Genomic DNA, 25795 nt, shown 5'->3' with positions numbered 1-25795 from the left:
CGTGCTCTGGTCCATGGGGTCACGAAGCGTCGGACACGACTAAACAACAACAATTTCTGCTTTAAATGTGTAGTACAGATGCAACAACGGCGCAAGGATACTCATCGCTAAGAGTTGGAAAACTCAAGATCTACCCACGCTGGAAGAGTGGCAGATGCAGCTGATGGACTATATGCAACTGGCCGAGATGACTGGCAGAATCCGAGACCTGGGAGAAGAGAGGGTTGAAGAAGACTGGAAGAAATTTAAGATCTGTCTACAAAAATATTGTAATTTGGTTGAATGTTAAGAAGGATGCTAGATCATAAATAATTGCCTACCACTGAATTAGATCCGAATTTGACGATAAGTGAGATTAAGGAAAATATAAATCTTTTGGAGAACTGCTAGATTCTATTTAAATGAGATTGTAAACAAGATGGTAATTTGCTTAGAAAAACCTTTTTTAACGATGCAAGTGAGAGCGGGAGACGTGAGGGAGTCCAAAGAAGTGATGAAATTATGCTATGATAGAAATAATGTTGTTTATTATTTATGCATTTGAATTCGAAAATCTTAATAAATATTTTTTTAAAAAATAAAATAAATGTGTAGTACAGATGGAGGCCTCAGCGGGGAGGGAGTTCCACGCGCTTTTAGCAGCATTCCCCAATCTGCTACCGTCCAGATGTTTGCACTACAATTCCCATCATCCCTGACCACTGGTCACACCGACTGGGGCTGATGGGAGTTGGAGTCCAACAACATGTTGTTACGGTAAAATCTGGGTGCGAGGCTGCTCTGCCACCCAGCTCGTCGGACTAAGTCCGCAGGTCCCTGCGGAGGAAAATGAGCTCAGCCGGAGACAGGAGCAAGCTGCAGAAGATCCAAGTTTATTGTGCAACAGGTTCAAGGCGAGATTGAACCACAAGAAAGGGGTGACATGAACTTTTGAAACTTCCCTCCATGTCCCAGAATACAGTGCAAAATACATCCCAGTTACATCATGAATACATTAAGAAGAGGTTGGGTTACACAGATTACATCATGAGTACATTAAGAAGAGGTTGGGTTACACAGGATTAACATATGGAGGAGGGAGGGGGAATATGCAGAGCTGGAGATATGCGCAGATAAGCACATCCTGAGTACCAGTGATGAGAAGACAATGGTCCATGTACTGGCATTGCCCGGAGGAAAGGCTTGGCAGAGTGATTTGACAGGATTAGGGTCTTGACACCTTGCTTGAGGGATTATGGAGGACAGGGGAGGTGTCATGGAGTCCTAGAGAAATTGAGCAAATTGGCACGTTGATTTTCTATGAATTTTATAGATTTTAGTCCCTTTTGTCATTGACAATTGGAAATAAATGGACATATTGTAGCGAAGAAGAAGGTGAAGAAGACATGCCCCCGCTTCCGTATCAATGTGGTTGGGTAGGGCTGCCTTATAGTAAGCAGAGGTATATTAAAAACATGCTTTTATAGAAACATCTTTATATTCTTGTATGCTTAGCAGGAGGATGAAACCTCTCACATTTTTGGTTTCTGGCATCCGTTTACTGGGGGAAATGAAGTTCTTACTGGGCCAGTAAAATGTGATAACCTGCCTCCCACCACCACCGTTTACCCCAGGGAATTGTGGGCATTCTCTGTTTGAGGTATTCTCAGAGGAGCAGACATTGTTGCCCCACCCCAGCTATTGTGGGTGATGCAGCCCAGCGAAGCAGAACGCTCATCCTGTCAGGTGTCCGAGCCCCCCGACCCCCGACTTCTTTTGTGTGGGTTGTGGTGGTGGGCCCCACCCTACTCAATTTCCTTTCTGCAAAATCTCAGCTTCTGCTGCAAGAACTGAAGCAGCGGCATTGTGCCACATTCTGAAATTCAGGAGAAGGAGAGTCGAAAAATGTTGGCAGCTCTTTTGATATCTCTCTCCTGCAGGTGTCACGGGAGCAGGCCGGTTCGTAATCGCACCATTCAAAGTGGGAGTTAACACTTTATTAGCAAAAATACGGTCTCCACAAACTTGGTCAGATGTCAGGCCTAGTGAGGAGAGCAGCTCATTCTCAGGGGTCTTACTCCATTAGAATCAGCTGCTGTCACAGCCATCTCTGGGGCTTTCCCCTAGCAATCGGAGACTGTGCCTGAATGCAGCCAAGCTGTCCTCCGCTCTTTTTATGCCTCTTCTGGTTCTGGGAGACAAGCGGGAAGGGGAGCTTGTGGCAGTAGGAGCAGTAGGAGCGGGAGACACCCGATACTCTTCACCAACCTGACTCATCTCTGCCTCAAAACAAAATAAAAAAATTCCTTCCAGTAGCACCTTAAAGACCAACTAAGTTAGTTCTAGGTATGAGCTTTCGTGTGCATGCACACTTCTTCAGATAACTGGAACTCATCTCTGCCTGTTACCTCTTCAGCTTCTGACACCTCCTCTTCTTATACCTCTAACTGTGCTCATCACCACTCCCTGGGCTCTGAGCCCTCTTTCCTTTTCCCCAGCTGGTTCCCCCCACTCCCCACAAAAAGGTGTTTTCTGGGGCACGGAGGCCAACCTTTTCCCTGGGGAAATCGTGCCGCAAAATCGCACAAGATCACAGCAACCAAAATGGGCGCCATTCTGTCATGATAACGTATAGGGTGTTCTGGCTTTTCCAGGACACTTGGGTATGTATTGGCTCCCCCCACTTTTGCTTCTGGCCCCACTCACCACTGGCTTATTGCCCCCAGAGTGGCATGTGGCCCCCAGATTTATGCACATACATGCAGCACAGAGCAGTATAATTCCAGAGTAGTTGAGATTCATGGAATAGTGGGCTGCCCCATCATTGCTTCTAGTAGGCCGCAATTTAAAACAAAAGTAGCCACATGAACCCCTATCCGCCACAATTCAATGAATGTGACCATGCCACACCACCCATTTATCACTCAGCGGCTCGTCACTTGATGGCTGCCGCATCACGTGGTAGCTTACGAATGTAAAAAAATCATCAGAGAGAGCTTAGTTGTACAGTGGGTGTGCGGGATACACGTTCACAACCCGCAGCGTTTGCAACCCGCAGCTGCGCGTCTGTGCACGTATGGGTTGCGATATGGTGCTTCTGCACATGCGCAAAGCATAATTTAGCGCTTCTGCGCATACGCAGCCACTGAAACCCGGAAGTAACCCGTTCTGGTACTTCTGGGTTTCGGTGGTCCGTAACCCGAAAAAACACAACCTGAAGCATCTGTAACCTGAGGTATGGCTGTATAGTGGCTTAATAGACTGAGCTATAAAGAAGGTTTGACTGTTGCAGTGCCCTAAATCCTGGCTGCGGCCTTGGGCAAGCCACTTAGTCTCAGCCTCAGTCCTCCCACCTGTGATATGGGGATAGTAATAGTGACTTAACGTACAGGGCTGCTGGTCTTTCAGTCATCAAGTGCCTAGCTGAACAGCAATACTTGTTTTTTTTTAAAGTTCCTCATGAAAGCGAAGAACAATGGACAGACATACTTCGTCGGAGACGGCATTCCGAAAACAGGGAGCCACCACCCGAAAAGGCTCTGTCACAAAAATTAACACCACTTGGACAGATCCCTTCAGCTACATGCATCTAAGGGCCCTTTGTGCACTGCTTATTAAAGAATACTGCTAAAAAAGGGAATGATTGACAGACTTTCAGGGAGCTGGGATTGGCTGGAGCTGCACATCACATGTGGAATTGCTAGTAATGTGTGAAACAGCCCTGTGAGTGATGAACACGGACCAAACACGTGGTGGGTATGAATGTGTGAACCGACATTGTATCTAAATATGTGCTTTTGTGTTCCCAGAAGGTGGCTCAATATAATAATAATAATAATAATAATAATAATAATAATAATAATAATAATTTATTTGTACCCTGCCCATCTGGCTGGGTTTCCCCAGTCACTCTGGGCGGCTTCTACAAAGACCAAAAATACACTAAGATGTCACACATTAAAAAAACTTCCCTGAACAGGGCTGCCTTAAGATGTCTTCTGAATGTCAGGTAGTTGTTTATCTCTTTGACATCTGATGGGAGGGCGTTCCACAGGGCGGGCGCCACTACCGAGAAGGCCCTCTGTCTGGTTCCCTGTAACTTGGCTTCTCTGGGAACCGCCAGAAGGCCCTCGGAGCTGGACCTCAGTGTCCGGGCAGAACGATGAGGGTGGAGACGCTCCTTCAGGTATACTGGACTGAGGCCGTTTAGGGCTTTAAAGGTCAACACCAACACTTTGAATTGTGTTCGGAAATGTACTGGGAGCCAATGTAGGTCTTTCAAGACCGGTGTTATGTGGTCTCGGCGGCCGCCCCCAGTCACCAGTCTAGCTGCCACATTCTGGATTAGTTGTAGTTTCCGGGTCACCTTCAAAGGAGCGCATTGCAGTAGTCCAAGCGGGAGATAACTAGAGCATGCACCACTCTGGCGAGACAGTCCGCGGGCAGGTAGTGTCTCAGCCTGCGGACCAGGTGGAGCTGGTAGACAGCTGCCCTGAATACAGATTGTTAGCAGATTGTTAGCAATGGGATTCCCCGCCCCCCAGGAAAGGTTAAATCCCAATTAAAGTGGATGAGTTGTGGGGCTGTGGGCTGGCTTTTGCTAACTATGGGTTTATCCGCTATTCCTCTTGTTGCACTGATTTCCTCTGGGGAAAAACCACTCTTCGGCGCTCAGTCGGAACAAATGGCAATTTGGGTTTTCTCCTGATGGATGTTTTCTCCGATTTAGCACTAAAGAGAGGGTTTTTTTCCTTCCCCTGAGCAGTGCAGAGGGGAAACTGCTTGGATAAGCAGAAGTGTGGACAAGCCCTACATTGTGTGGCTGCTGTGAAAAATGTGCTTGCGTAAGAAGCACCCATCTCATAACAAACACCCATTTAATATAGATTTGAATCTCTGGGGAAAGCTTTGGAAGAGTAATCTGAAGTTCACAGCATGCTATTCTTTGAAGGAGAACTACCTGAAAATGATTTATAGATGGTATTTAACTCCGAGTAGACTTGCTAAAGGGACGCGGGTGGCACTGTGGGTGAAACCACAGAGCCTAGGACTTGCCGATCAGAAGGTTGGCGGTTTGAATCCCCACAACGGGGTGAGCTCCCGTTGCTCGGTCTCAGCTCCTGCCAACCTAGCTGTTCAAAAGCACATCAAAGTGCATGTAGATAAATAGGTACTGCTCTGGCGGGAAGGTAAACTGTGTTTCCGTGCGCTGCTCTGGTTCACCAGAAGCGGCTTAGTCATGCTGGCCACATGATCCGGAAGCTGTATGCTGGCTCCCTCGGCTAATAAAGCAAGATGAGCGCCACAACCCCAGAGTCGGTCACGACTGGACCTAATGTTCAGGGGTCCCTTTACCTTTACCTTTAGACGTGCTAAAATGTATAAGTCCGGAAAGGACTAAACTCTTGGATCAATTTAACGTGAACGTTTTCCGTTGGAGGTGCATGGTCTGGTACCCGGGCTCAGATCAGACTGGAGGTTCCGGGAGCGGCTTCTCACAATTGTATTCGATCTTCACTTGGACTGTATGGTCTTACAAGTTCATAAATCAGGTCTACGAACATTAAGCCACCGATTGGATTAGCCCGAATAGGGGCAGGAAGATCTCAAACTGACCACTCTGACAACCAACGGGTAACCTACCCCCCTCGAGATTTGGGGGGGAAGGGACATTAGTCAAGTCAACTAAGTGGAGAGAAACTGCGAACGAAGTCGGTTACTACCGTATTTATCTATATTTTGGGTTTGTTATCTGACAACTGTAGTTCCGCTTCGGTTACCGCTATTTGCTGCTCACTTATCTGAACCTGTATATATTTTTTGCGGCGAATAATTCTGGTATTGGTTCAGGGGATTTGGTCTACCCCAAGAATTGGCTTTCGAGTAAGAATAAGAGCTCTAAAATATAGAAAGAAGGGATAGACCAGTAAAAACTAGTGGAATATTTGATACATAAAGATTAGTGATAATGTCATATAACCAGAAAAAAGGGGCGGAGGGGGGTACACCAACAGAGAGGAAAGCCTCAAAACAAGAAACGGAATTTAGAACAGAAATATTGAGGATGTTTGCAGAAATAAAGCAAAGTGAGAAAAACTTGGAGACAAAATTAGAGCAGGTAGATAATAAAATTGGAAAAATGGACAAAAGGATTGAAGAGACAGTGAGCGAACTTAAAGGACAGATTAAGGAGGTATCAAAAAGAGTGGATGAGGGGCTAAAAAAGACCAAACAGGAAATGAAAGAAATGAGACGGGAAGAAGAAAAAATGAAAGATGAGATAGCAGACTTACATAAAATACAGGAAGAATTAAAAGACTCCATTGCGATGAACGAACTCAAACAAAGGGAAGTGAATTTAAGAATGAGACAGGTCCCGGAATTACAAAACGAAAATATAAAAGAAAGATTAACAAAGGAAATAGCACAGTGGATGGAGTTAGCAGAGGAGGAAGTGGCAGGAACAATTCTAAATGCATACAGAATGAAAACTAAAGCAAGTAAAGTAAGGAAACTTCCAGGCGACTGTTTAGTTACATTTAAAGATAAAGAGATGAGGAACCTGATTTTACAAAGGAATAGAGAGAAGAGATTGTACATCGATGGGAACTATATAATTGTATTTAAAGATATTCCTATAAGACTGCTGAAACGTAGAGAATCATATAAACCACTGGTGCAATTACTAAAAAAAAATAGAATAGACTTTCGTTGGGAATTCCCGGAGGGGGTTTCCTTCTTTTATAAAGGAGTTAAAAGAAGGCTGACGAGCCCCGAAGAAGTAGGAAAGTTTACAAGAAGATACAAAGAACTTCAACAAGGAGAGGAGGAGTCGAAAGGAGCTGAAGGCGGAAGAAGTCCGAGGGTGGAACCAGAGCTGGGAGAAGAGGAAGATCGGAGCGAAAGGAAAACAGAGGAAGAGGAAGAAGACGAAGAAGGAGAAGAACCAGAGAGACTTTAGGTAAAACAAAAAAACAAAAAACTAAATTCAATAAATTCAATAAAAATGACATTAAAATTATGTAGTTGGAATGTTAATGGGATGAACGACAAGAAAAAACGGAATGGAATTGAGCGTTTCTTAAAAAAGAAGAATCTGGATGTCACATGTTTACAAGAAACGCATGTGGCGAAGAAACACAGAAAAATCCTGATTAATAAGAGGTTAGGGAACGAATTCATCTCCTCAGACAAAGAGAAAAAAAGGGGAGTTGTATTATATATTAAAAGCAAAATTGAGGCACACGAATTATTTAAGGATGAGGAAGGAAGAATAATTGCGGTACGTATAAATTGGCAAGGCGAAGTATTGATAATAGTAGGGATTTATGCCCCTAATGGGAATAAAACAGAATTTTTTAGCTCATTGGAAGAAAAGTTATTTGAATACATGGACCAAAAAATCATACTAATGGGAGACCTGAATGATGTGGTTTCAAATGAAATGGACCGACTAAGAAACTCAAAAAATAGAGATGGTAAATTACCTAAGACATTTTTCACATTGACTAAGAACTGCAACCTTATCGACATATGGAGACTGAAACACCCTTTAGAGAAACAATTCACATATCATTCAGAGCCGAACCAGTCATTCTCAAGATTAGACCAAATATGGATATCGAATGAACTGTCACCAAGAGTTAAAAAAGTTGAAATCCAGGCTAAAGTTATATCAGATCATAATCCAATCGAAATGGAGATGAAGGGAGTGGAAGAACGAACCTTTAGATGGAGATTAAATGATAACCTATGGGATGACCAAAAATTTGTTGAAAGAATTCGGAAAAAACTAGGGGAATACTTCCTAGATAATCTCGACAAAGGGGTGAAAACAAGTACGGTATGGGACACAAGTAAGGCTGTAATGAGGGGCCTCTTTATCCAACAAAATGTCTTGAAAAAAAAGAATAAGGAAAAGAGGTTAAAAGAGATTTTGAGACAGATTATGGATAATGAGCAGAAACTGATCAAAAAGCCGAATAATGAAAGAATAATGCAGGAAATAAAGTCCCTCCAAACACAGGTGGCAATTATAATAAATAAGGAGGTTGAGTGGAATATTAAATGGTTAAGACAAAAAAACTTTGAATTCGCCAATAAGTCAGGCAAATGGCTTGCGTGGCAAGTCAAAAAGAGGAAGGAGCAAAATACAATCAACAAAATAGTAATAAACGGAGAAGAAACAACTGACCCGAAAGAAATTAGAAAAGGGTTCTTGGATTTCTATGAGCATCTTTACAGAAATAAAGAAAGGAACAACAAGAAAAAGATAGAAAGATATTTAAAAGAAAAGATGGTGAAGAAGATGTCATCAGAGGAAAAAGATCAGCTAAATGCCCCAATTTGCAGAACAGAGATAGAACAGGTGATAAAAGAACTGAAAAGAGGAAAGGCACCGGGCCCAGACGGGTTCACACCGAGTTACTATAAGGAAATGAAAGATACATTGATAACACCACTAATGGAAGTAATGAATAACATTTTAAAAGAAAGAGACATGCCCGGTTCGTGGAAAGAGGCCTTTATAACAATTATCCCCAAACAAGACTCGGATCTAACTCAAGTTAGGAACTACAGACCCATCTCCTTATTAAACACGGACTACAAGATCTTTGCCGGTATTCTAGCCAAAAGATTAAAAAAGATATTAACAAGGATGATACATGAAGATCAGACGGGCTTTCTCCCGGGTAGGTTAATAAGAAACAATACAAGATTCATAATTAACCTTATCGAATACCTATCAGATAGTCGCGATAAACCAGCTAGCCTAATCTTCATAGACGCGGAGAAAGCCTTCGATAATATAATTTGGGACTTTATGTTTAAAAATTTGGAGGTAATGGAAGTGGGACAGGAGTTCTTAAATGGTATAGGGGCAATTTACACTGAGCAGAAGGCGAGACTGATAGTTAATGGAGTTATTACTGAGGAAATAAAAATTTCTAAGGGAACGAGGCAGGGCTGCCCGCTCTCACCGTTGCTCTTTATAGTAGTCCTAGAAGTGCTGCTGAATGCAATAAGACAAAACAAGCAAATTAAAGGGATAACATTAGGTTCAAATGAGTACAAAGTTAAAGCTTATGCAGACGATGTGGTTTTAACGGTGGAAGAACCTATAGAAAGTATAAGGGTGATTCTGGACGAGATGGAGGAATTTGGGAAACTCGCAGGATTCAAATTGAATAAGAGTAAGACAAAAATGATCGTTAAAAACTTGGATCAGGATAAGGCTGCAATAGTACAACAACAAACTGGAATTGAGGTTGTTAAAAAGATAAAATACTTAGGAATCTGGATTACCAACAAAAATATTGACCTATATCAAAACAATTACATCCCGGTCTGGAATAAAATTAAAAAAGATTTAGAGGTTTGGGCCAGAATGAAACTATCATTCTGGGGAAGAATATCTATGGTGAAAATGATGTTGTTACCCAAGCTGTTATTTCTGTTCCAAACATTACCCATACTAAAAGGAACAAAAAATTTTAAAGAATGGCAAAAAGCCATCTCTAGATATGTTTGGGAAGGGAAGAAACCCAGAATTAAATTTAAGTTGTTGACGGATGCTACAGAAAGAGGGGGCTTCGCCCTACCAGACATGAGACTTTACTATGAAGCGACATGTTTGTGTTGGATGAAAGAATGGGTTAAGCTGGAAAACAGAGAGTTATTAGATCTTGAAGGGTACAACAACAAATTTGGGTGGCACGCATACCTATGGAAGGATAAAAAAAGGGTGCACAAGGGGTTCACCAGTCACATCTTTAAGGGCCCACTAATAGAGGTCTGGGACAGATATAAGAACATATTAGAGCCGAGAACACCACACTGGCTTTCTCCCCAGGAGTTAACAAGCGTTAAGAAAGTTAATATGGAAGAAAAGAGGGGGAAGTATGGAGAAATGGTCATAAATGAAGGAGGGAAGTGGAAAGTTAAACCATACGACCAGGTCAAAACGCTCACACAGGGGTGGCTCCACTACTTCCAGATAAATGAGATGTTTAAAGCAGAGGTGAAGGAAAGGGGCTATGAGGAAAAAGAATCAATATTTCAAAAAGAGATAATAAACAGTGAACATAAAAACCTCTCTAAAATGTATAAAATACTTCTGGAGTGGCACACGAAGGACGAGGAGGTGAAGTCAGTGATGGTACAGTGGGCGAGGGATTTCGGGTATAATATTCAAATGGAAGACTGGGAAAAGCTTTGGAGAGTGAATATAAAATTTACGGCCTGTATGTCACTTAGGGAAAATGTGATGAAGATGCAATACAGGTGGTATATGACACCCGTGAAATTGGCCAAGATGTACAAGGTAGACAACAAATGTTGGAAATGCAAACAAAAGGAAGGGACATTTTACCATCTATGGTGGGAATGCAAGAAAGTTAAAAGTTTCTGGGAGGAAGTGTACAATGAAGTGAAAAAGATGTTAGGTTATACTTTTGTCAAAAAACCAGAAGCTTTCTTACTTTGCATTATGGGAAAGGATATTAGGAGAAAGGATTACAAACTCTTCCAGTACGCGGTCACGGCAGCCAGAATTGTGTTAGCTCAGAGATGGAAGCAGGAAGAAATCCCAATGGTGGCAGAGTGGAGAGCAAAATTAACAGAATACGCCGAGCTGGACAAACTGACAGGGAAAATAAGATACTTAAAAGATCAAAACTTTATTGAAGACTGGGGGAAATTCGTGGGTTATCTGGAGAACAAATGTTTTGTAAATACAACGTTAGTGGCATTTAAAGAGGCTTTGTAAAGAGCTAACAAGTATTGTTTAATTGAAACAATGTAAAAAAGGAGGTACGAATGGCAATATGAAAGGATGGAATGTGATTCTAAGACTCAAACACGAATGAATGTCAACATCGCTGAAGGAAGCCCAAAATGATAAGAAATGCCGAAATTCGAATATAATGTATATAATGTATATTTAATCGAACTCAATAAAATTTTAAAATGAAAAAAAAATAAAATAAAATAAAATGTATAAGTCCGAATCATATAAATGCTGGAGATGTAATGAGGTTAAGGGTACGTTTTATCATATGTGGAAGACTTGTAAAAAGGTAAAAGAGTATTGGGAAATGATATATAATGAATTGGGGGGGGGGGGAGATTAAAAGTACCTTACCAAAAAAACCAAAGTCCTTTTTGCTGGGGATAATTCAGATGGAAATTCCCAGGTGTCAAAAAAGTTTGTTTCTGTATACCACTACTGCGGTCTGTGTTTTGCTAGCCCCAAAACAGAAAATGAGCGAGGTTCCATCGAAAGATGAACGACAACTTAAGCTGATGGAATATGTGCAGCTTGCACATTTAACATATAGAAGAAGAGAAGAAGAACATACGTTTAAAGAAGACTGGAAAATGTTTACTGAATATATGGGTGAAAATTGTGTTCGTTTAAAAACGCTGGTAGCACTAAGATAAATTCAACCGTGTAAATAAGTTTTGATGGATGTAACAATGGATTACTGAATGGTTCAGTTCATGTAAAATATTCAGGGATGTGTGGTATGCAAAATGAACCACAGAAAGAGAAGGGGAGTCATTGATTTAAGGTTGTTTAAATGAACATTTTGAAATGTAAATTTTAATAAAAATTATATATTAAAAAGAACCCAAACAAACACCCATTTCAATGCACCCTGGGGGGAAAGTCATCAGGCCGCCTTGATCATTTCATTCCATTGCTTTTCTGGCGACTGTCATTCAAACTGGGTTTGTTAACCCAGTTTTTGTCTTGGATTGGCTAAATTCAACCTGAGAACACGAAGCCTGCGTTTTTAACAGCTCAGATAGCAATCTTGAGACTTCTCTCTTGTGGGAGTGGAGCCCGCGTCCTCCGTAGTGAGCGCCTTGTGAGCCCTGCTTCTTCTGCCCCAGTGGTCGAATGGAAACATCTGCTCTGTAAGTTCTGGTTTTGTGCGCTGGGTCCCTGTTTCCTGGTGGAAGCAGAAGTTGCAGCTCACTGCTTCGTGACATCTGTCACAAGAAGGTGTCAGATCAAAAGCAAAGACAGACGGCCGAGGACGGATGCCTGAGCGCTTGGGATGTTGAAGACGCCCCAAAGCCCTTGGGACCAAACTGAATAAGTGGGAGAAGGTAAGAGGGGATTGAATGGAACCTGTGAGCCGCTTAGGGCCTGGTTTTGTGAGAGAGTGGTGGGAAGGGCAGAGGATTTGAGAAAATGCAAAAGAATGGGTGAATGAAGGACTGCAGGAGGCTGCAGTCTGCCTCCTGCCCCTAATATCGGTGTCTCCTGCAGGAGACACCGATATTAGGGGCAGGGAGAGATTTCAGTGAGTCTTCCTGTGAAATGTCTGAGGCTTCAGTCACCTACAAAGTTTAGAGGGCTGGAGCAGTGGAGTCACTGAGCTGTGTGAGCTCAACAGTTTTATTTATTTTATTTTATTTTTATTTTATTATTTATTTTATTTTATGTTGTACTTCAGCAAGCCCTGGGGGTTCTTGTCTGCAATTCTGGTGGCACTCAGCACTTGAGTTTGCTGTGTAGCTGCTGTACAGACCAGCTGGCAGAGCACGAGACTCTTCCTCTCAGGGATGTGAGTTCGAATCCCACGTTGGGCAAAAGTTTCCTGCATTGCAGGGGGTTGGACTAGATGACCCTCGCGGCCCCTTCCAACTCTACGGTTCTGTGCCAGTTGTGATAGCTGAGCATGCGTTGTGCAAATTGGACACGTAACTTGGAGTTGTTGTTGTGGTTAAAAAACACCCCATGTAACTTTTTCAGCAATGTAGTGCAGCAGTTAATCATGCGAGCTGCGTTTCTAGGTACAAAATTATCTCAGACACGCTTGGTGACTGTCAGGCGAGTCATTGTTCCCTCAGCTTCAGCCACCTCTCTTCCACAATCTCCAATATAGAGATGATTATGTTACTGACTTGCCTTCCAAGGCAGTTGTGAGGGTTTACTGAGATTTTGTACATGAAGCAGTTTGAACATTTGGAATGCTCTTTTTATCTGCCAGTGGGAAACCCTGTTGTTCCTTAATTTGTTGTTGTTCAGTTGTTTAGTCGTGTCTGACTCTTCGTGACCCCCTGGACCAGAGCACGCCAGGCACTCCTGTCTTCCACTGCCTCCTGCAGTTCGGTCAAACTCATGCTGGTAGCTTTGAGAACACTGTCCACCCATCTCGTCCTCTGTCGTCCCCTTCTCCTTGTGCCCTCCATCTTTCCCAGCATCAGGGTCTTTTCCAGGGAGTCTTCTCTTCTCATGAGGTGGCCAAAGTATTGGAGCCTCAGCTTCAGGATCTGTCCTTCCAGTGAGCACTCAGGGCTGATTTCCTTAAGAATGGAGAGGTTTGATCTTCTTGCAGTCCATGGGACTCTCAAGTTCCTTAATTATAGATCAATAACGGCAGAAAATGTTTTCTGAGACAGCCTGCCCCGTACTACCATAAATAATAATAATAATAATAATAATAATAATAATAATAATAATCCCATGCCTTTGACTTGTCTCTTTTGTTTCGTTCTAGAACACCTCATTTCTTACTCTGGCGATGCTTGTTTTGCATTGTGAAGGAGACGGTAGGTGCATTTCAGCCCTTGGTGTCAAATGTTCTCATCCACAGGTTGGGATCGGGGCCAGCCCTGTCATTGGGTAGACTGAGGCAGGTTCCTCAAGGGGCAGGGGCAGAGGTGGGACAGAGGGGTTTCAATTTCTGGGAATGGAGTTGAGAGATGACCTAACCTGGGGAGAAAACAACAAAGACCTGATGAAGAGAGCACAGCAGAGGTTATATTTTCTGAGAATCCTCTGGAAAAACAATCTTTCAAAGGACCTGTTAATGGCATTTTACCATTGTACTGTGGAGAGTGTATTAACTTATGGTTTGTGTGTGTGGTTTGGGAGCTGCACTGTCAGGGGAAAAACAATGCTGTCCAGGGTTGTAAAGACTGCAGAGAGAATAACTGGGTGCAAATCTATGCTGCCAGGTGCCATAAGAAAGCTGCAGAGATAGCGCAGGATAGTATGCACCCCGGAAATGATCTCTTTCAGCTTCTGCCTTCTGGAAGAAGGTACAGGGTTATAAAGACCAGGACTAGCCGCCTGAGAAACCGTTTCTACCCAAATGCAATTCTGGTTCTAAACGCAGTATAAGGGGTCTCTATAGTATAGTGTACCGTATTTTAAAATGGGGTTTCAGAGTTTTTAGGGGTTTTTGAATGTCTTACGTAGATTTTTCAATTTCATTGTTCTCTATGGGACAATGACAATAAAGATATCGTATCGTATCATTAATGCCCATTTAGAACACATGGCTTCCCCCCAAAGAATCTTGGCAAGTGTAGTTTACTATCTGCTGGCCTACAATTCCTGGAGGCTTTTAACAATCTACTGCTTCCAGCTTTGTGCCTCAGCACGGGGTCGGTGGCGCCATAGGAAATGTCGTTCTCCCAGGGGCTGTGGAAACTGCACCTCCCATGGACCCCTGAGCTGGGATGTGCTGTTACCCAGAACGTCAGAGCCACAAAGGCGAGAGAAGACACCCCAAAACTCATTCTCCTCCTGTGCTTGGACCCCTTCACCTCTACTCTCATCACCAGCAGGAGTGCCTGTTTGGCCCCACAACCGTGGGTGCTCAGGGCTGTGAGTGCCATCAGTGTGCATGGCCCCGGCACCGAAATTTTTGGGTGCCCGGCCCCTTCATGGGGAATTTTGTGGGTGCCCAGGCACCCAGGTCCCTGGGGAGTTGGCACCTATGTCACCAAGGCATGGAAAATGGGGAGAATATGTTTTTGGGTGGCAGCTTTTGACGATGAGGTAGGGTAACTGAGATGAGCAGGTAATTTTCTCAAGCCCTTAGATTGGCTCAGGCAAACATCCTGTTGTGTTCTTTTGTGTGTGTTGCGACTGCTTTGAAAAAAGAAATCAGGCAATCTGTGTGAGCTCATCCAACAGGAGCTTGGGATAGGCGGCAGGACTTTTCAAAAAGCATTTTTCCTTGAAGGAAAGAACAAACTCAAAAGGGCACGCGAAAGAGCACGTGTTAAATCTTCCCTTTAAATATTCAAACACACATTTACTTAGATGAAAGAGTGTCACGATGAATCGTGCATTTTAATAGCAAATAACTGTCATTTCCCGAAAGCTAAATTAAAAAATGTCCTAACTCGAATACAGCGGAGCCTTGGTTTTTCAGGCTTCTCGGAAGCCGAACAATTTGGAAGCCAAACACCGAAACCCGGAAGTAATTGCTTGTGTTTCCGAATGTGCCTCAGAAGCTGAACGGCTTCCGCTGTGTGTTTTTCCAATTTCTCCGGCCCCCAATTGATGCTTGGTTTTTGAACGTTTCAAAAGTTGAACGGTCTTCCGGAACAGATTACGTTTGAAAACTGAGGTTCCACTGTGAGTGTGTGTGTGTACACACACACACACAGTGGTACCTCGGGTTAAGTACTTAATTCATTCCGGAGGTCCGTTCTTAACCTGAAACTGTTCTTAACCTGAAGCACCACTTTAGCTAATGGGGCCTCACGCTGCCGCCGCGCTGTCGGAGCACGATTTCTGTTCTCATCCTGAAGCAAAGTTCTTAACCCGAGGTATAATTTCTGGGTTAGCAGAGTCTGTAACCTGAAGCGTATGTAACCCGAGGTACCACTGTGTGTGTGTGTGTATACCATATATATATATATATATATATATATATATATATATATGCAGGTTTTGGTGTCCTCGGGTGTCTTCCCGTGTAAAAGTTGGGGTGTCTAGGCGACGTTTCGACGAGGTCTCACTCGTCATCTTCAGGCTGGTGCTTTCGGCTTCTTGTTACTGGAACAGAGCGGGATCTCAATGTTTGAGTTCCTATAAATACTGTAGAGGGGGTGTGGTGTCTAGCCTCCAATGTTCTGGGCTAGACACCACACCCCCTCTACAGTATTTATAGGAACTCAAACATTGAGATCCCGCTCTGTTCCAGTAACAAGAAGCCGAAAGCACCAGCCTGAAGATGACGAGTGAGACCTCGTCGAAACGTCGCCTAGACACCCCAACTTTTACACGGGAAGACACCCGAGGACACCAAAACCTGCATTCCTGTACCCGTGAAAATCTACGAAAGCATATATATATATATATATATACACACACACACACACACACACACATACACATACATACATATATACCTACAGTGATACCTCGGGTTACAGACGCTTCAGGTTGCGTTTTTTCGGGTTACGGATGCGCCGAAACCCGGAAGTATCCAGAATTGGTTACTTCTGGGTTTCAGTGGTCGCGCATGTGCAGAAGCGCTAAATTGCGCTTTGCGCATGTGCAGAAGTGCCGAATCGCAACCCGTGCATGCGCAAACATGCAACTGCGGGTTGCGAACGCTGCGGGTTGCTAACGTGCATCCCGCACAGATCACGTTCACAATCCGGGCGTCCACTGTGTGTGTGTGTGTGATAGCTGTCAACGTTTCCCCTTTTTAAAGGGAAATTCCCTTATTCCAAATAGGATTCCTCACAAGAAAAGGGAAAAGTTGACAGCTATGGTGTGTGTGTGTGTGTGTGTGTGTGTGTGTGTGTGTGTGTGTACACACACACACACACACACACACACACACAAAACAACACCAAAAACCCCACTCTGGAACACGCTGGCACTGCTACCTCTCTCTCTCTCTCTCTCTCTCTCTCTCTCTCTCTCTGGCTGAAAGAATTTTCTTAGGCGGCATCTGTTCACCAGATACCCTGTGGGAAGTGGAAGTGCTGGTGGCGCCTGGCAAATGCCCAGCCATGCCACCCTCTGGAATGGGCGCTGGGTGGAAGAGGTCTTCCTCCAGCCCCCTCAGGCCTACATCCTCAGGAGGGGTGACACGAACTACAGCTAGTTTTGGTTCCAAGGCGAGGAGTGGGATCATAGGCAAGAGGAACAGGGGGCAAGAGGGGGACTGGGCTCCCTGGCACTGACGGCGTCACATCTTCCCAACTACGCAGATCCCTGCCAAATCACAAAGTGGCTGCTCTTCGGAGGAGGAGCGGCCATTCTCCTGATGCTGCTGGTTATCGTGATTCTCTCCATCTGCCTCTGCCGTGTCTGCAAAAGAGGTAACAAAATATTGCAAAATATCTGTGAACAGCCTCTAAAGCAGGAGAGAAAAACTGCCTGAAACAAAGGACGTTCTTTTTCAAAATCAAAACCTTTTTAGCTGAGAGGTTGGTCCTCGCTGGAGAGCCTGCAAAGTCCTAAATCTCTGTTCCTGAAATGAGTGGGGAAGGGGAGAATTGTTCTAAAGTTGAGAATACTTTCCTCAAATCAGTCCCGGTCCCAAACAGTTTGGAAACCTCAATAAGTTTATTGGCTTTGCGTTTCGCAGAGACCTGATCTTGGGGGGAAAGGACATATTTCTGTGGTCGCGTATGCAGAAGGTCCTGAATTCAATTCCTGGCATCTCCCTGCGCAAGGCTTCCTGCCTGACACCCCGGAGAGAGGCTGCCAGTCAGTGTAGACAATATTGAACTGAGTACGCCAAGGATCTGACTCAGCATAAAGCTGCCTCCTATGTCCGTACAAACTACGTCTCCTGGTCTAGGGTGAGGACCAGAACACAGATACAGGCCCCCTTTCAGACACCCTTTGTTTTGTGTATTTATTATTTCAGACCCTCCAAGTGTCCCTATTTTCCAGGAATATTCCTGGTTTTACAGAAGCCGTCCTAGTTTCTGATTTGATCTCAGAATGTCCCACTTCTCCTTAGGACGTTCCTATTTTCATTGGAGAAATGTTGGAGGGTATGGAGTTATCCAACCCCCGAACCAAGGAGATAAGTAACTAGGCAACCTTTAGAAGACATCTGAAGATAGCTCTGTATAGGGAAATTTTTAAAAAAATGTTTTATTATGTTTTTGTTTGTTGGAAGCCGCCCAGAATGGCTTGGGCAACCCAGTCAAATGGGGTGGGGTATAAACCATAAACTACTTGTTGTTGTTGTTGTTGTTGTTGTTGTCATGGAATAGGATGTCCATAATTTCATCAGAGAAATGTTGGAGGGTATGTTATATATCATATTATCAAGGATCGCAGGCAAGCAAAGAAAAAGTGATGAAGCAATTTATTAAAAGCTCTAAAATTATAGAATTGTAGAGTTCAAAAGGAACCTGAAGATCATCTACTGTAGTTCAACCTGCTTCGATGCAGAAATCTCAACAAAGGCATCCATGACAGATTCAAAACAGTACAGTGGTACCTCTAGTTAAGAACTTAATTTGTTCTGGAGGTCCGTTCTTAACCTGAAGCTGTTCTTCACCTGAAGCACCACTTTAGCTAATGGGGCCTCCCACCGCTGCCGCACGATTTCTGTTCTCATCATGAGGTAAAGTTCTTAACCCGAGGTACTATTTCTGGGCTAGCGGAGTCTGTAACCTGAAGCGTCTGTAACCTGAAGTGTCTGTAACCCGAGGTACCACTGTACAGATATGGACAGGGAAATATCTCAACCTAAAACACCCCTGCTAGAATACGAATACGCTAATTTTAGTAATTATTTCAACGATAATTTTAGTAATTATTTTATTATTTATACCCCTCACATCCGTCTGGGGCATAAATAATAAGCCACTCTTGGCGGCTTCCAACACATATAAAAGACTTGCAGGTGTTTATGGGATGGCAGACTGCTTTGTTTCCACAATCAGCGCATGTCTTGCCACTACCTTCTGAAATCCTGTTGGCTTTCCACACCACAAATGTTCTGGGTTACTGTTGTTTTTATTCATAGCCAAAGCAATTTACAGCTATATATATTTATAACAAAAATGCACAAACCTTTAAAATCAGAGACCACCAGCCAACCATTATGGGAAGATGTAGGGTAAAAGCACCTCTCTGGATGGCAATAAGGCACCAAATATACCAAAATTATATGTGGATGACCCAATGTACATCTACCACTCACATACATATATTGCATCAGTGATATACAGCGGTACCTCAGGTTACATATTTAGGTTACATAAACTTCAGGTTACATATGCTTCAGGTTACAGACTCCGCTAACCCAGAAATAGTGCTTCAGGTTAAGAACAGTTTCAAGTTAAGAACAAACCTCCGGAACGAATTAAGTACTTAACCCGAGGTACCACTGTATTGTCAAAAGCTCTTGGGGGAAAACAAACAAATCCAAAGAAATATTCTGGAGGGACCTATAAATCAGATATTTCACTTCGTCAAATACTTTTAAGGATCACTTTTGTATACACAGAAAATCACCGTGCGAGCAGCTACAAAGTCCGGCCGCTACTGGGACCCAACGCAACCACATTTTAAGAAGTGGGGGCTGTAAATTGCCTTGGGAGCAACAGAATGTCTTGACAATGTTGCTCCTCCCAGTGACTTTGTCTGGAAAAGTTGGTGGTTACCCTATGTGAGCTTTGCGTGCCTGCATGTAAAGTATTTCTGTACTTCTGCAAACCTTGGGGTTTTTCCCAAGCTTGTGGATGTGTGATGATTATGGAGAATGCAGTGGCTGAATTTTGGTTATAAGGCAGCTTCCTGGGCTGCTGCTTGATGTAAAAAAAAAGCACAACCTGAGGAAAGAAGAATATAAAATGAAAGCAAACACACCTCACAATTTTTGTCCCAATGATGATGATGAAGATGATGATGGTAATAATAATAATAGTAATAATAATAATAGTAATAATAATAATAATAATAATAATAATAATAATAATTTACACCCTGCCCATCTGGCTGGGTTTCCCCAGCCACACTGGGCGGCTTTCAACAGAATATTAAAATACAATAATCTATTAAACATTAAAAACTTCCCTAAACAGGGCTGCATTCAGATGTCTTCTAAAAGTCTGGTAGTTGTTTTTCTCTTTGACATCTAGTGGGAGGCGTTCCACAGGGCGGGTGCCACAACCGAGAAGGCCCTCTGCCTGGTTCCCTGTAACTTGGCTTCTCGCAGCGAGGGAACTGCCAGAAGACCCTCGGCACTGGACCTCAGTGTTCGGGCAGAACGATGGGGGTGGAGACGCTCCTTCGGGTATAACAAGTGTTTTTGTTTTCCTTCGCAGGAAAGAAGCGAAAACCTGTAGAAGTAAGTATGGTGTGATTTAGAGACAATCACCAAGCGGGCAGAGGAGGTTGGATGAGGAAGAACTGTACACATTTGCAGCATGTAGATTCAGGATCCACAGACGAACTGGAGGAATGGGGAATGGCTCAAAGGGACTTTATTCTCCGGAGCTTCTAAAGCAAACTTGCACAACAACCTCTAGGGCATTGTGGAGTCCTGCAGATGTCGTGCGCTCCAAGCCCCATCATCCCAAGCCAGCCTGCCCCAAACATCACCACATTGGCTATCCCTGCCCTAGGCCTCTGGAACTGCCTGGCCATGTGGCTCTAGGGCAAGCCCCCGCATCACCAACCTTCATAATGCTAAAGGAACATCTCTAGACTCTAAATTCTATCAATACCAGATGGTCATCCCTGAGATAAATTCAAGGTGTTAGAGCTGATCATTGTGGTTTTAGAATGGCTTGTCTTAAAAACAGTGCTCGCCCCATGAGCTGCACACTGGCCTGAGCTTGATGTAGTGTCTAGGGATGTTGGAGTGGAAATTGCCAATCTTCACTGGTTTGCCTCATGTCCAGAAACTGGAAATCAGCCCAGTGTATATGTTGTTGTAGGGACGTGGGTGGCGCTGTGGCCTAAACCACTGAGCCTCTTGGGCTTGCTGATCAGAAGGTTGGCGGTTCGAATCCCCACGACAGGGTGAGCTCCTGTTGCTCTGTCACAGCTCCTACCAACCTAGCAGTTCGAAAGCACACCAGCGCAAGTAGATAAATAGGTACCGCTGAGGCGGGAAGGTGAACAGCATTTCTGTGTGCTCTGGTTTCCGTCACAGTGTCCTGTTGCGCCAGAAGCGGTTTAGTCCTGCTGGTCACATGACCTGGAATGCTGTCTGTGGACAAACGCCGGCTCCCCCACCCTGAAAGCGAGATGAGCGCTGCAACCCCATAGTCGCCTTTGACTGGATTTAACCATCCAGGGGTCCTTTACCTTTTTTACCTGTATGGTGTTGTGGCTGCTTTCAGCCCACAAATGACACTTAATTATGTCCTACCCCCCCAATTTGTATTGCATTTCCTTTTCATTGCAATAACGTAATGACAATGTAATCTATGTAGCTGATAATGTACAGTGTTCCCTCATCTTAGGCAAGGGTTCGGTTCTGAGGGTTAAGCATGTAGTCAAACCTTTGGAGGTATCCTGTGGCTAGTGAGTGAGAGGGGGAGGGAACACCCCAGCATTACCAAAACTGGCATGCCAAGTGGGCCTCACTGGGCCTACCTGCTGCCATGGAAATGGAAGGCTAGGGATGTTCACGTGAGATCTTAGATTGTCCCGCGTGATCTCAGGGAGCATTCCAGAACTGGTGTGCCAAGTGGACCTTGCCCCCAAGTGGACCTGGTTCAAAAAGAGCTCTCCACCTTGCGTGGGACTAGACTTGCGCAATTTCAACCGGCCTGCCTTTAAGCACGTATGGTTGAAATTGTGCGCGTGAAATGAGGACGTCCTGCAATATGGCTAATGTCATTTTGGGTGGGAGATGAACTGCAGCGGAACAGAAACAGCGCTGCATGCGACAAATCCAAGGAGGAATGGGGAAAAAGGTGCCTATATATGTCCCTAGTGATGACCAGCCAGTGTCTTCTTGAGACTGTACCATTTTGGACTGTAGACAAGGGCTCTCATGACTAAATAGGGGGAGGGGAGGGGAAATATTTATACACGTAGAAAACTGATGTGTCAGGAAGGAGACCAGGCTGAAAACCCTCTTCCTGTCTTCTACTTTTCTATGTGGAGAGGTGGGGGTTTTTTGTCCAGAGGACTGGAGAATAATTCAAGCCTATGAGAGCACATCTAAAGTCTGGTACAGTCCAGAGAAACAAGTTTAGCTCCTCAGAGGAAGCTGGATTAAAAAAAAATGCAGAAGAAGTGCGCGACCCAAAAAAGGACTTAGATTTGCATAAAATTTGAGCAGTGGGATGAAACTGAATTCCGCTGAACTGTGACCAGAATTGTGGTGGTGGAGGTGATAAGGCTAAATTTGTACTTGCTGCAGAAAGTGGGTGGGTAGAGAGGAAATCAACTGATACAGCAAAGGCCCAAATACAGATATTTTTCTTCCAGGCAAGGGACTAAGGCTGCAATCTTTACCCCACTTAAATATGAATAAGTTCCGTTGAACTCAGTGGGGGTTCCTTCTGGGTGCACACAATTGCACAACACAATATGAACCATGGCTGGATCTAGACCCATCAGAGAAGTGTAAACAGGGAAAACAGGTAGAGAAAAACGGGACTGCGCATCTCCGTCTGGTGGCACAATGTTATATCTCATATACAACGTACATAAATCACTTTTTCTTTACCAGTCTAGCTGAGCCCCAGGTCTAGGCAGAGTCAGTCCTGTTGAGTTCCATAGGGCTTACTCCCAGGATGCAGTTCTGCAATCAAACAATATTTACAAATAAATAAATAAATGCATCTATTTAAAGTAAAAGTGCGCATAAAAATGAGTGGCGAAAGGAACATGCAAAAATGTATTATACAGTGGTAAAGGTAATGGTAAGGGCCATTAGGTCCAGTTGTGGCTGACTCTGGGGTTGCGGTGCTCATCTCGCTTTATTGGCCGAGGGAGCTGGCGTACATGTGGCCAGCATGACTAAACAGCTTCTGGCAAACCAGAGCAGTGCACGGAAACGCTGTTTACCCTCCCGCCAGAGTGGTACCTATTTATCTATTTGCACTTTGACGTGCTTTCGAACTGCTAGATTGGCAGGAGCAGGGACTGAGCAACGGGAGCTCACCCCGTCGCGGGGATTCGAACCGCCAACCTCCTGATCAGCAAGTCCTAGGCTCTGTGGTTTAACCCACAGCGCCACCCGTGTCCCTGAATACAGTGGTACCTCGGGTTAAGTACTTAATCCGTTCCGAAGGTCCGTTCTTAAGCTGAATCTGTTCTTAACCTGAAGCACCACTTTAGCTAATGGGGCCTCCTGCTGGAGCACGGTTTCTGTTCTCATCCTGAAGCAAAGTTCTTAAGCTGAAGCACTATTTCTGGGTTAGCGGAGTCTGTAGCCTGAAGCGTATGTAACCCGAGGTACCACTGTACTAGGATGAATTGCTTGCAAAATAAATAAATAAATGTGTACATCGCTCAAAGCTGCATACAGAAAATGTGCACATTCGGAGAAATTCACACTAAAATGCTGAATAATTTTCATTGCGATTTTTTTGTAAAACAAACAAACAAACAAACTGCTTCAGAAATGGGGAGAACTGATTGGAAAAATAGGAAACCGAGAGAACCAAAAATGAACTAAATCCATGCCTATTGTGAGGTCAGGTGAGGGAAACATAGCCCTCATAGGGGGAGATAAGGAGAGATGGGCTTGAGACCCTCCCTGACAGGTGAATTCTGCCAATGGTGGCTTCTGCCATCATCCAAGTACTGTGCCCAGGGGACTCCCAGGGGCCAACAAGGATGGAGGAGGAGGTATGGTGGTGGTGGTGGGGCTGAATTTCACGTTCCGGTTCGAATTAACCGGCCCGCTCTTCTCATCTTTTGGTACTAACTGATGTGACCTCTTGCTGTATCCTTCACCATCACTAGGGTGTGGCCGGCAATCCGGATGAAGCTAGCTTGCATTACGCCGAATTGCAGAACCTCCCCGATTCCAATAGGGGGCAGTGTGATGGGGGGAGCTGCCCAGTCCCTTTGGCATCTCTCAACAACGACTATGCTACAGTGGCAGAGCTAAAGGAAACGGCCAGTCAGGGAAGCCACTGCAGGCCTGAACCAAACAAAGAGGACGGAACGGATGGCGCGGTGAGTGGGGACCAGTCGTTCGTGGAACAGGACTGAACTTTCGTTGGACTGGAATGGGAGATTCAGCGAGGGGAAGAAGGTTCTGTGCTTGATGTGGACTGTGTATCTGTTGTGCTCGGATTCTGGCCCCAGAGAAGCTGAAACATCCGGCCATTGGACTGTTTGATGCAGGTTGAATATCTTTGCATAGATCTTGCGGGGAGAGGTGTGCCAAATTTATTTTGCTCCCCCCTTTTTGCATTTGGATTCCATTTTCACAAAGACAGGGAAGCGGGTTGAGGGGGGATGGAGACATTTCCTAGCTCAGGCATAGGCAAACTCCGGCCCTCCAGATGTTTGGGACTACAATTCCCATCATCCTTGACCACTGGTCCTGTTAGCTAGGGATGATGGGAATTGTAGTGCCAAACATCTGGAGGGCCGGAGTTTGACTGTGCCTGCCCAAGCTCATCTCTACAGCCGCTGACACGCTGCCATGGACTTGGAGACCTGGGTTCAAATCTCATTCATCTTAGGCTGACCTACCTCTCAGGCTGGACCCCCATGTATGGAACAATAGGTGGGGTGCAAAAGTGACCAAACGTGAATATATGTGAATATATATATCATGAGGACTAGCCTAGAAGAAAACCAACTCTGTGACAGAAAGCAGGTTCCGTATCTGCGCTGTGACATCTCACCAGATTTCCCAGCATGTCAGAGCTGAAAACAGGGACCCTCTTTCTTGTATATTGCCAGCATCTGTGTTTTCACCCTGCCCTCTCTCATGACACAAAGCTGTTATTTTCCTACTGTACACTATCTTCATTGAGTCTACAATAGTCTGTCTTTCGCTGCCCCTCAAAGCAAGGTGCACCAGTAAAACTTACTGTGAAGGTCTCCTCATTTTAGTTTTATTTTTCAAATAATCTTACAACGAATGTGGCTGAAGCGCTGTAGGACGTCTTCAAGTCAAACTCATTCAGCAACGTTCACTGTCTGGTCGCTGAAGGAATGGAATGGAGCATCACACCAGTGCATGGAGCATTTATGTGCTAAAAAAAGGTAAAGGACCCCTGACAGTAAAGTCCAGTAGCAAACGACTCTGGGGTTGTGGCGCTCATCTCGCTTTATTGGCCGAGGGAGCCGGCGTACAACTTCTGGGTCATGTGGCCAGCATGACTAAGCCGCGTCTGGCAAAACCAGAGCAGCGCACAGAAACGCCGTTTACCTTCCCACCAGAGCGGTACCTATTTATCTACTTGTACTTTGATGTGCTTTTCAACTGCTAGGTTGGCAGGAGTGGGGACCGAGCAACGGGAGCTCACTCCATCGTGGGGATTTAAACTGCCGACCTTCTGATCGGCAGGCCCAAGAGGCTCAGCGCCACCCATGTCCCTATTTATGTGCTAGGCTACCCTAATCTCATGCCCTCCAACTTCAGATGTATATAGATAGGTGACATTTGGGCGGAAGAGACTGGGGTGTGTTGCTTTGGCAGACAGGTGGACTATGCTTCAAAGGAAGACTGAATGTGCAAATGGAGGGGGGGGGAATAAATAAACTCTGAGAATAGAACTGCCCCAAATGATACTCAAGCAAGAAAAGAGAAAGATCCTCTTTTGAGGTTCTGAGCGTGTTGCTCTTTCCTTCTCTCCCACGGAAAAAACGGGTGGGTGAGTTTCAAGAAAAGAGGAAGGCTTTGCACTTCCTCTAGCCTCCCTGGTCAGGAAGCTTTGAAAAGGAGAAGAAAAATAAGGTCTGTTGCAGGACACCTGCTTTGCATGCAGCACTTAAAAGATTTTGGTGCCCTCATGTACATTGGTACCCTGGGTTACATACGCTTCAGGTTACAGACTCCACTAGCCCAGAAATAGTACCTCAGGTTAAGAACTTTACCTCAGGATGAGAACAGAAATCGCGCGGCGGCAGCGGGTGGCCCCATTAGCT

At 44.5% G+C, this 25795-nt stretch overlaps 2 protein-coding genes across 2 annotated transcripts in view; one reads left to right on the top strand and one right to left on the bottom strand.

The window, feature by feature from the left end:
• The window catches only part of LOC310837988 (E3 ubiquitin-protein ligase TRIM11-like), a 1016249-nt gene that overhangs the window by 482959 nt on the left and 507495 nt on the right, over positions 1–25795 (bottom strand). The gene's annotated exons all lie outside the window — the stretch shown is intronic.
• Positions 11900–24745, top strand: LST1 (leukocyte specific transcript 1). The gene is made up of 5 exons (XM_083725459.1): positions 11900–12096; positions 13494–13545; positions 16960–17070; positions 20044–20066; positions 23651–24745. Exons 2-5 carry the CDS (start codon positions 13518–13520, stop codon positions 23900–23902), a joined length of 414 nt encoding a protein of 137 aa, XP_083581585.1. The 5' UTR covers positions 11900–12096; positions 13494–13517; the 3' UTR covers positions 23903–24745.

The sequence above is a fragment of the Podarcis gaigeae genome (assembly GCF_964106915.1).
Source record: "Podarcis gaigeae genome assembly, chromosome: 2".
In the NCBI taxonomy this organism is placed as follows: domain Eukaryota; kingdom Metazoa; phylum Chordata; class Lepidosauria; order Squamata; family Lacertidae; genus Podarcis; species Podarcis gaigeae.
This window is presented reverse-complemented; position numbering and strand designations above follow the sequence as displayed.

Bases quoted from the DNA above. Each gene is read 5' to 3' on its own strand.
- LST1 (XM_083725459.1), top strand. From the start codon at position 13,518: ATGCTTGTTTTGCATTGTGAAGGAGACG. The intron at 13,546-16,959 runs GTAGGTGCATTT...CCAACTACGCAG, and splicing joins TTTGCATTGTGAAGGAGACG to ATCCCTGCCAAATCACAAAG. The intron at 17,071-20,043 runs GTAACAAAATAT...TTTCCTTCGCAG, and splicing joins CTGCCGTGTCTGCAAAAGAG to GAAAGAAGCGAAAACCTGTA.